Source organism: Leuresthes tenuis, unplaced genomic scaffold (genome assembly GCF_036924035.1).
Source record: "Leuresthes tenuis unplaced genomic scaffold, fLeuTen1.0.hap1 SCAF_11, whole genome shotgun sequence".
Classification (NCBI taxonomy): domain Eukaryota; kingdom Metazoa; phylum Chordata; class Actinopteri; order Atheriniformes; family Atherinopsidae; genus Leuresthes; species Leuresthes tenuis.
The window spans coordinates 14,832,369-14,844,462 of record NW_027325365.1 but is presented as its reverse complement, the minus strand read 5'-3'; the positions used below and the strand labels follow the sequence as shown (position 1 = coordinate 14,844,462).

Genomic DNA, 12,094 nt, shown 5'->3' with positions numbered 1-12,094 from the left:
TAAATTATGCCCCATGTGGTGACCACTTCAGATGCCATCTCAAAAAGGAGGATGTAATGCTATTCTGGAAATACAATCACAGTGTGAAAGCTCGTTCTTACCCTATATATTTATATAAATCACTGTGCTCACACTGACTCACGCTGTCTCACAATGATGTTTCACGCAAGGCTGATCTATAATGTTTGTCATGCATTTACCATCCACACTGCGTCCATGCACGTCGCCTGGGGAAAATATCTTGTTAATCACCATCTTTGCAGCAATTTTGTTTCGGGATTGGCAAACAAAACCTTCTAGCTGGGTAATTACTGTGTGTCTAATAGCGTGACATGTTTTTACATGTTTTTTTTTTTTTTTTAAACTTTGCCGATTAACCAAAATAGGTCAAGAGAGTATTGAGATATTGATTTAGAGCAGTTTTACATGATGGTATTTAAAGTAGCATTTTTAGTAAAATACAAATACATTTGGCTCTTATTGTGAAGAGTGACACGTTCTCCTTTTTCTTTTATGAGATCCAACTGTAAACTCTATGTTGACTCCTGCTTGTCTGCCATAATGTCTGATAATGATGAATGTGTGTTTGTAGACATTTTGTGTATGCTTGTGTGTATATCAGGCCAGCATGACTAGGAGTGTGTGTTTGTATACAGACTATATAGGTCTAAATCAACCATACAAGCCACTGACCTCCGCTTTCATTCAAGGGAAAAGTCAAGGATCTCACTTGACTGGGGATCAATGAGTCACACAAAGGACGCCCAGCTCAGGTAAACCCCAGACTGAATGTTAATCCCATCAGAGTATAAGGCAGATGGTGCATTGTGACTGGCCAAATAGATGAAGAGGAAACTAATGGAATGAATAAATCTGGGTTTTGAATGATTTCTTAGGATGGACAGACGATGGGATCAGTCACAGTGAATGAATGCAAACTTTGTAAAATACTGGAATGAATCACATCTTCAGGGCTGATGTGCATGTTCGCAAACATTGGTTTCAAACGTGATTAGTGAAGAACTCAGGAGGAGGAAATTAAAATCACCAATTTCTATGGGTTTGTGAATAAGGTCCAACCTGAATGTGTTTGTAAATTAAATGAACAGGTGAGCAGAATGACAGCATGGGTAGCAAGAAGCTGTTTGTGCATGTGTGTAGAAACAAGCACTGAAGTGCAATTTTGGGGTCAAGTGAGCAGACAGTGGAGTGCCTAATCACACCTGACAGCCTCACAGAAGTTCTGCTATTTAACATAAAGTTCTCATCATGCAGTCATGTTGATGAATACGTTTGATGAATAACATGTTTTCCTCTGTTTATTAAAATTGACATAAACTAACATGCTGTAGTTTTTTAGCAAAAAGAGGAAAATAAATGTGATTATGTAAGCTATCCTGACATTCAAAGTCTTATTCTCCCTGTTTTTTTCTCCTTTTCTTAATGATGTGAAGTTCTGCTCACATATGTTCATTTGTATACGCCTCTGTTTTCCTGACAAAAATACATCCCACTGTAAATTGGAAACATGTTGAGGATCTTGCGTGCAGTTTTCTTGTTCAGCGAGTTAGCTTTCAAGGCTTCAGGCTGACAAACACATAACGCCTGATGTCAGCATTCTCTGAGGCTGTTTAGTTTGTGGGGTATGACATAATGCACATGGATGGTAGGTTTTCCGTTATGCAGTCATGAGTCTGACGCTCTGTCCTCAAGTAGCTCTCAGCTGAGAACGGCTTAAAGCTTCAGAGAGCTTCCTCCTCTGGAAAAATACATATTCTTCAACACTATTTTTCATCTTTCTGATTTGATAAAAGTAGAGAAATTAAAACAAGGAAAGATATATCGTGATGTACTTTTTGTTGCTTTTTCACTCCCTTTAATCTAATGAGAGGCATTTGTAAAAGTACTAACTTGAAATGCGCACCATGCTTAACATACAGAAGTCCACGTGAAGTACATGCTTATATGCTTTTGACTGTAAGTTCTAACTTATCACACTCCACAGTTCTCTTATTGCCTCATGCCCGAAACTTTGTGACTTCCTTCTTATTGTTGCTGTGTTTGTGTATGTGTGCTTGTGTAAGGATAGCTTCAGGTGTTGAGCGAGTGGTGACTCATGTCCCATGGTGCAGGAACCTGTCACTGCCACCATTGTCACTGTCGTTCAGTGTCTGGTTCTTTCTTGCTCCACTCCAACATGTCCACAGTGTCCTTTCTCCTGTAAAAGTGCAAAGGCAACTGTTTCCCATCCTCCCAGGGATATCACTTGCCCAGCTGCATTTTTAATGATCATGATGTGTACATTGCAAAAAAAACAACATTATGAACATGTACATGTTCTGTAAATTTGCAATATGCAAGATGTGTTTGCTTTAAATTAGTAATTCCATTAGAGCAGGAATGGGTGTATGGTGAAGGTGGAAAAAAAATGTAGCAAAGCTAGTGTTTTAGACAAAATGTGCAATTACACATTGCATTAACAGGCCGTTCTTCCTTACGTAAACTCTTACTTTGGGACATGTTCTGCTTAGAAGGGTGTAGTTCGCACATTCAGATGAAGTAAAGCCAAAGCCTGAATAATTTATTCGTGGGTCTACCCACATATCCAAACGCCAGCACCCAGAGACACAGCTGATAGCAGCACACAGGGTAGAGAAATAAATTTAATCACTTAACCTTCCAGAAAAACATCAATCTGTCAATCTGAGAAAAGGCACGGACAAATAAAATGTATCCAGTCTACAAATTCTGTCAACATGCAGACCACGTTTCTTTGTGAGAGCTGAATGAGGCACCGGGATGTTGCAGACATGTCAATGTTATCTCCCTCTCAGGGGACTGAGATGTGTGTGTGTGGATATGTGTATGTATGGATGCATTGTATGTACCTTACATGAAAGTAGAATTCAGTGTGTGGACTTGAGTTTGTAAGGACTGTGAGTCAAGGGAGTTGTTAGATTACAAAAAGGCATTCATGTTCCCTGCATTGACAAGACTTATGTACAGTACTCAGCAAAAGTTTATAGTTAACTCTCATTTCTATCTTCCATGGAATCAAACTTGGTCTTAATCAATAGTTTCCCAATACATTTTTTGGCACTCGTGTAGTTTTGCTAGATGGGAAGGGTGGCAGAGATATAAAGGGATGACATGTAGCACAGGCAGCTTGGATTCAAACGTGGGCCAGCTGCATTTAGGAGCTTCAGCCTCTGCACATGGAAAATCCTCTCAACTAGTTGAGCTACTTGATGTCCGTTCTCCAGAGTTTTCAAAGGTCTTTCAGAGTTTTTCCTTGGGCTGGTTGCTTTTGCGCATTTTCAGTCCAGACTGACCATTTTCAGAGGAATATTTTTTTTTTGTTTCTTTCCTTGTGAAGCCATAAAAAGGCATCTAACTCAAGGGATTAATTAGTCAGTACAGTCAATTTAGAAAGGAACCGATTTTAAATGGCATCTCTCTGCGCTTTGTTACAAGCAGCTTCTCGCAAAGATACATTTTGTTCACGTTTCTTTAGTTGCATGAAAAATGTGTTGACAGTGGCATATTTATCACTGAGATTAATGATTTATTCTTTCAACAATCTGTTAATGTTTTGCAACCGAGGAAACCAACTTCTCCATTACTCAGGGTGAAATGTTTTCTCCATTACTGTTATTTTATTTTGTCCTAATTTACATTTTGTGATACTCCAAATGTTTTCACTGGCTGATGAGTCTGGAACACAGGCAGCCCAGTTAAACCGCTGGACTATTGCTACTGAGACACGCTGTTCTAAAAAAGGTCTGCATGTGGTTTTGCATTGTCATACTGAAATAAGCAAGAGATGTGCTAAAATATATATTGTCTGGATATCACAGACGCCGACTTTTGGGCTGTTCTTTAGCCCAGATACACTGAATTTCAGATTTTCATCATATTACTTAAAAGGTTGGAGCTCAGAGAAGGGAAGCGTTTCCATATCTTGTCTATTAGATATAGATAAGGGTGTTTTTCCGTGCATGACAGACTTGCATTTGAGGTTATGATTAAAGGTTTTTCATTTATTTAATGTTTTACATGTCTTACCAAATTTTCGAGAACTATGATTATAATAAGTTTAAAGTCAATAATACTTGACCAATACACTCTGACCGTGTGGAAGTTAAGATGCTTCCTTTCCTCAAAATCTCATCTTCCTTTGTTGATAATTGCATTTCCAAATTTTGTACCAATATGTTTTGCCTCTTCAGGCTTCACGATTTATTTTCATTTTTTTCTTATCAAACTTCCATTTCTTACTTGCAATAATAACACATTTCTCTCCCACAGCAGCCTGGGGAAGTTATTCAGATGTGAACATATTTATTTCAACAATCTGAATACACAAATGGGTTTAAGGTTGATTTTGTTTAGCTGCCTCCTCATTTTTTATGTACCACTGTCTCGTTTGTTTTCAGATGAACTCTGCATCATCAGTTGAAGTGCATTGCAGGAAAAAAAAAAGATTTGAAAGCATCTCTTGCTCTAGTTCTCTGTGTTTTACTGTCTGCTGGAGATTTGTATACAATTACTTGTATGCAGAAAAAGTAAAAAAAAATATATACCACCATGAGAAATAGTATTTTAGGTCTAATAGGTCTTTTCTCTTCTGCTACCAGCGTGATAAAAAGAGTGTATAGCATATTCTACCTGCGAGTCACTGCAGCGAAGTTTGTTATTTTAACCTCGGCCACTTACTGTACTTTCTCTGAAAGTTTAGTCACCGGTGTGACAACTTTTTAATTCTTAATTTGAGTTCAACCAGAGTTGAAGTGGATCTCAAATCATGTGCAGGGATTTTATTCAATGTGACAGGCCTGGAGTTGACTTGCTCAACCAAAACAATACAAATGCAACTATGTTAGCCTAAATTATTTTTTAAAAAGTGCTTGTTTTTAGCTCTATTTCTTATAAGTTAGACCAGTTAGTTTTAAATTCTGAAAGTTTAAAACCTCTCTTTAACAAAACCTATTCAAGGCTGCTCACAAATCACTCCCTCAGATTTACAGAACCATATGCAGTGTTTGTTTTCACATTGCTGATTTGGTTGCAGTTACAGATTTGGTTGCAGTTACTTTAATGTCGCTTCAGATTTCACACACATTTTCACAGTGTGGGGTGTGAACAGTGATTCAGGGTTTGTTTAGTAGATGGATGACGACAGCACTTTCTGGCAGGTGAGACTCAAACACATAACTTTTTTATATACCTAAATACAACCTATAGTGGTGTCCCCGTAAAGTATAACTCCTACAAGCAGCAGGAAGGAAACACGAGTCATGTGAGCGTTTCCACATCTGAGCAGACATAATCATGAAGTCCTTTGTTTAAGAAACCATAAAGTCCCCACAAGGCGGTGATAATTCAATCAATAACATGACCTCACTTTGCTAAAACACCTTTGGCACTTCTTGGTTGGGTTTAGATAATAACGATCCATGATTAGCATTCAAAAACGCTGTTAGGGCAAAACAAATATATTCTTTCTACAATGTGACTTTCACCCTCATCGACAGCACTTTGCTTGTTGCATTGCTTACTGGTAAACACAACACATTAGTGTGGAAAGTGTCACTTTCTGGTTGGCTTAAAGTTGGATAGCGTTACATAAAGACAAAGGGTAGGACTCAAATAATTTATTTAAAAAACATAACAGTTACCTCCACTTTTACAGTTTGTACTGAGTTGCTCCAATGACCATTACAGGTCACAGTTCTTTCAACATAAATATAGATTTATCGCCCTGCATTAACCAAAGACTTACAGGCATGTTTTAGGTTGGGCAGCCTCATGGGAGCGAAAGACACACAGAAGTACACACAAGCAGAAACTATAGTGTATCTGTGGATTGACTTAACAGTTTAACGAGTGAGCTATTTTCTTTATTAGCAAAGACAAATGACTTTTAAGAATAGATTTCTTGATTTAAAAAAGAAATTCCTTGTAAATCCCCGAAAGAACTTTGACGTCACTGCTAAAGCTCCATCAGCATACTTGTCTAACAAACACTACCGACCAGGTCAGTTACAAAATTGTTTGTTGCTCTGTTTGTAGCGCGGACGAGCGTTTCGACGCCACATTCCACACCAACGTACTGGTGAATGCGTCAGGTCACTGTCAGTACATCCCCCCTGGCATCCTGAAGAGCACCTGCTACATTGATGTGCGCTGGTTCCCCTTTGACGTGCAGAAGTGTGACTTGAAGTTTGGCTCCTGGACACACAACGGCTGGCTTCTGGACCTGCAGATGCTTGATGTGGACACGTCTACTTACATACCCAATGGGGAGTGGGATCTTGTGGGTAAGAGAGCTTCTATGTTTATAACGGAGAAATGACCATAGGGAGAGATGAAAGTGGTGATTGAATGCTTAAATTATCTCTTTATGAATTATATTCTTCATAATTACATTAGGTCACAAACTATTTTTGCAATAGAGAAACTTCCATCACAGCCCTGAGATGAGATGAAAACTAATGCTGGAAAGGATTGTTTTTGTTGTTATCAGAAGGAAGTTTTCTTTTGGAAGTTTTCTTTTCTGTTAAGTCTGACCCCAGTGAGTTAGTAACAACATCACTGCTCTCCTTAAATCAATACATCCCATATTTCTAATGTATTAGACAGAACTGAAACATTCAGACCCAACTGACTAAGAGGATGTTTCAAAGACTATATAGTACAACTTTTCTGAAAACATAGATTACCTCTCCACTTGTGCCCTGCTGTAACCGGCCTGGCTTTACCAACCTCCTGTATGCAAACAGAAATTGAATTAATTTAGGTTATTTATAGTTCTCACTGTGAGACAACATTTGGGTGTGTATAGCAGGAGAAATGGATAAAAGGACAATTTTTGGAAAACCTCCCAAGGAGTGTTTCCAGCAGGGACATTGTAGAAGAAAATCCCCGAGTCGAGGCCCCCTGGGTGACAGTTAACTGGAACTGGGTGTCAGACAAGACCAGATGGCATGAAATTGGAATGTTTGACACACTGGCAGCTATGTAGCTATTCCATACTTGATGTACCTCAACCCATTTCTAGTCTTAGAGTTGAAGGAGAGAAAGTTAGATTATTATAAGATAAATCAGCTTTTCTTCTTCTTGGCCACAACTTTTTAATATAAGGATGAGATAAGGGCAGGGCAAAGTTCCAAGACTGTTCTGACTCAGGTGCACTCCAGTGGAAAGTGTTCAGAGTAGAGGAAATAAGACTGAGGTGAAGCGTTTCTCATTTTGTCCATGAAATACACAGACTCCTGTTTTCTTTCTCTCATCAATGTAGTCACCACATGGACAGACATAGCATTCTTGTACTTTTGATTCCAGCATGTTTTTAGGTGGTATTCATGTTATAACATTTCAAAATCTTCAAAGTGAGTCACTTCCTGTTTCCACTAAAACACACCTGCATGTGGGTTTCTCCAACAGGTGTGCCAGCCAAGCGTAATGAGTTGTACTATGACTGCTGTAAGGAGCCCTACCCTGACGTGACGTTCACAGTCACTATGCGCCGCAGGACTCTATATTATGGACTAAATCTGCTCATTCCGTGTGTGCTGATATCTGGCTTGGCTCTATTGGTCTTTCTTCTACCTGCAGACTCTGGAGAGAAGATCTCTCTGGGTGAGAGAAAGATGCTGTACACACATAAAAAAAACAACTTTCTGAATGAGTTTCCCCCAAAATAACTAAAAGCTAAACAAAATAAATCTTTTTTTTTTACTTTATTCAGCAGGATCAGCTCCTGAACTTTCAAATAGTTTTACAACTAATTCCAGGCAATGGGAGCAGCAGACCTAAACATTTTTTTGCTTGTATTGTGGTCATTTTTCAGTGGATAGCTGTACCAAGTCCTGAAAGTCATACAAAAAGTAAATGAATAGATAAATAGGCATTTGTGTAAAGTCTAAATGGGCATTGATTGTTGATTGTACTCAGATGTTTGTGCATCCATAGAGCATCCAAAACCATGAATACATGCATGTCAAATCTCTTTAGAATAATGACATTACAAAATAAGTCCTTATCAGAGCAGTTCTTTCTGCCTGAGACAGGCAGATGTCTTTGTGAGGCAGACGGACAGCTGCCTGTCCTTAAGACCAGTCACCAACTGACAAACGGTTGTAGTCATGAGAACTGATTTTATACATAAGCAATTACAGGAATAATTTCATACCCTGATCACATCATTACTCACAAATATGCTCTTGTTCTCTCTCCCTGTTTCTCTTTCTTTATGTATGTCTCAAGGTATCACTGTGCTGCTTTCACTAACTGTCTTCATGCTTCTGGTAGCAGAGATCATGCCAGCCACATCTGACTCTGTGCCCCTTATTGGTGGGTTGTATTTCTGTGTTTGTCTAAGTGCATGTAACTTCTTTATGTGTGTGTAAAGTCAGACAGCAGAAACCTCTGCAGATATTCATTTTCTCTTGAATGAAATTTGATCATTTATTACCACTGATGTTGTTATCTCTTGCAAAAATACTCACCAAATATAAGAAAAAAATGTTCCTTAAAAAACACTAAGTGACAGTAATATCACTTCAGTGTATCTGCAGTTAGTTTTTAGTAGTTTTTCTTTTTTTGTCCTTTCACTCATTTAAAAAATGATTCAGTGTTTCCAGTGTGGGAAACTGCTTGATGTCTGTAAATTATGTACTATACTGTGAATTGTCTTCTTTAAAATGCTAAAAAAATCACTTGACAGCCTCTGAGGCTAAGATTTTAAGCCACCATAGAAGCGCCACAGACTGGAGTTCTTTGAATGGCCTCTCGCTTTAATGGAGCAGAAATTATGTTTAAAGTTTCTTATATAATATTTTGTCCTCTACAGCTAATTTGACCTTTTATGAGAACTGCACAAATTGATTTTTTATGTAACTAATTAGTTGAATTGTATCAAAACTCAAAGTGAGGCGTTAGTATGGGCCTCTCTGCTTTGAGGTATTGGCTGCTAACCATTGGACCTCTATAGTGTCCTTGGATTCTGGCTTAGATCCACCCCTTTCAATTCACTTCTGGTTGCAAAAACACACACTGGCAATGGCTAAATGCTGAAAGCCCAGAGTTTGGTAGTTCACAAACTAATTGATGTTGTCACAGAGGCCACGTGTCTTTTAAAAAAAAAGAAACTCTTCAGACTCTGGCTGGGTTTTTATTGATGTAGCTTGAGGGTGTCTACATCATTTCCAGTTCCTTATGTATGGATGGAGATTACTGCATGTCCATAACTAAACCTGTCAATACCACTGATGTATATATCAATATCAGCTTCACTGGATTAAAGTACTTATATATTCTTATGTGACGTGATGTACAGTGTGCGGTCATGTTCATCTTGATTAGTCCATTAACTGCTCTCACTAAGAAAAGCTTGAACAATTCTCACCTTTTCAGCTGTTGCTTTTGTTTGTTTATTCATATTTACAATATTCTGAATACAGCTTTTTGCTTCTTTTCTTCACCCTGGTTGAGTTCAAAAATGCATCTTTTCCCTTTGGCATTCTATTGCACACTGAGCAAATTTACTTTCCTTTCATGAACAAGGGCCTGTTTATTAGGATTTAATTCAATCCTGCTAATTGAAAGCCTAAAGGGATGCTCAAATGAAAATAAGAATGCAACAAATACTAAAGTGCATAGCCTTTTATATAACTGTAAGTTGTTGATGTTTTTGTGTAATCAACAGCTCAGTACTTTGCCAGCACTATGATGATTGTGGGAATGTCTGTGGTGGTGACGGTCATAGTCCTGCAGTTCCACCATCATGACCCTCATGGAGGCAAGATGCCCAAGTGGGTTAGTGACTTCAGCTCACTTATTCAGATGATTATGATAACATTCAGCACAAATGCATTTGAATATATGAAGTTTATGCATGTGTTCTGACACAGCCTTTATCTTTTCAGGTTCGGGTGGTTCTGTTGAATTGGTGTGCCTGGTTTCTCCGTATGAAGCAACCCGGCGATGAGCGCAAGAGGCCTCATTACAAGTACCGTCACCGCTCCCAGCAACTCTCCAGCACCAGCTCAATAGAGATGGGCACGATGCCGAGCCTCACAGTGCCACAGATGTCCTGCCCACCCTGCCCCACCGGCACTTCCAATGGGTCCATGAATTACTATATTGGCAGCTACCATCCTATAGAAACTCCACACTGCCCACCATCCAGTGATTCTGGAGTTGCACTAGGCGGACGTGCTCATGGTTCCCTCAGCGAGGAGGCTGAGCCGCCTGGTGTTGGCAGTCTGGGGATGGGAGCTGGAGCTGGAATCGGAATAAGCATACCCCCGCCAGAGATCAAGCGCATCTTAGAGGAGGTGTCGTACATAGCCCAGAGGTTCCGAGACCAGGACGAGGCTGAAGCCATCTGCAGCGAGTGGAAGTTTGCAGCCGCAGTGGTGGACCGGCTGTGTCTGGTGGCCTTCTCACTCTTCTCCATTATTTGCACATTCACCATCCTCATGTCAGCACCCAACTTCATTGAGGCTGTGTCCAAGGACTTCACATAACTTGCTGTAGTGGAATGGAGAGATAGAAGAAAGAGCAAACGATCAGGGACAAAGAAGAGATCACTTAAGACAGCGGAGGGGACCGTGAAGAGCGTAGTGCGTAGTCCACAAACAGCAAACTGAGCACCCATTTGATAGGTGGTAAGTTTCATGGTGTTTCATGAGCAAAACATGAATTTTGTTAGAAACTTGGTGCAAATAAATGGGAATACATATTGGTACTGAGTCCTGCAAAAAGTGAGAAACAACAAAAAAACAATTCAGGAAACATATATGAGATAATAAAGTAATTACAACTCTGTATACAAAAAAAGTCAAGATGCTTTGTAAAATGTAAATTGTAAAAACACAATTAAATTCTTATCCAATAATCTAAATCCCATATTGAAAATAAAATGTTGAAACTAACAGTAAAATTAAAAAAATTATTATTTTTTTTTTTCATAAATTCTTTCATTGGTAGTAAATATCATTAAAAAGATTCAGGGAATCCTGAAAAAATGTCTCTGTACCCATTACCCAAGGGGGAATTCCAAGACTGCATTAAACTCAGACATGATTTGTTGTACTTTAAATCCGTGTTTCCCAATCCTAATCCTTGAGACTCACTACTCTGCACATTTTAGATCCAAATCACTGCATTCTGGTTTTGTTTAAATGCGAAAGAGTTTCCACACTTGTTTGAGCGCTCTGAGGTTATGGAAAGACACGTATCTGCATATAATGTTGACACATTCCAAATTAATCTAAAAAATTTAATTAATCTTCTCACTCTTATCTTGATGTCTGTAATAAATCTTTGAAGCTGAAAATAGGGCAGGCATACAAACTTAACAACAGAGACTCTGAACTTAGCAAAGATAACATGTTAGGAAGTCAGTGAGGACAGTGATATATAGATGTATAAATCATTTCTCAGCACAGGGAAGGTTATACGGCTACTAATGGTTTCATAGTTTATAGTGTTTGCTTGCACTCTTAATTTGTCAATTTAACAAACGGCTCAATTTACTGTATATTTACCGGGTAAAGACACATACAGCACCACCGTCCACCTTGTTGCTTCATCCCGTAAGCTGCTATCCTGTATGTAGAAAAACAGTCTGAGCTGAACCACCAAATGTTCCCGTTTCAATCTCCTAATGTGGAAAAAGGTTCTGATGTTAAACCATTCATATTAGGCTAGTTACTGATTATTAGCAAGACTTGTAAGGCATTGTAGCATATGTGTTTTTTTTCACCAGCTTTTGTCATTTTATTACTGTCTTTGCTAAACCAGAGGGTGTCCTTAGAGGAAAAAAATGTTTGGACATGTCAGAGCCAGACAAATACAACATTTACCAGGTTATAAAGAACATCCTGATTCACTTTTTCAGTAAAGCTCATGGTTTTCCTTAGTAGTGGTTAGAAACTGCCTCAGAAAAGGGGAATAAAAAGGTCAATGGGAGGTTTCTAAAATTTTTGGATCCACAGAGCGATGGACAAAACATTATTGCTCTTATTGAGACAAGTGTGGCAAATTTCCTTTATTATCTATTCAAGTTTCTATTTTGGATCACGTC

General features: G+C 38.8%; 1 protein-coding gene across 1 annotated transcript in view; it reads left to right on the top strand.

The window, feature by feature from the left end:
- LOC140318032 (neuronal acetylcholine receptor subunit alpha-7-like) overlaps window positions 1–10,909 on the top strand; it is a 32,582-nt gene extending 21,673 nt beyond the window's left edge. Inside the window, exons 5-9 of the mRNA XM_072395634.1 lie at window positions 6,073–6,320; window positions 7,447–7,641; window positions 8,269–8,355; window positions 9,710–9,819; window positions 9,930–10,909. Of these exons, the coding sequence (XP_072251735.1) occupies window positions 6,073–6,320; window positions 7,447–7,641; window positions 8,269–8,355; window positions 9,710–9,819; window positions 9,930–10,532 (1,243 nt within the window). The 3' untranslated portion in view covers window positions 10,533–10,909. The remainder of the gene's footprint in view (window positions 1–6,072; window positions 6,321–7,446; window positions 7,642–8,268; window positions 8,356–9,709; window positions 9,820–9,929) is intronic.
- Window positions 10,910–12,094: the final 1,185 nt, after the last annotated feature.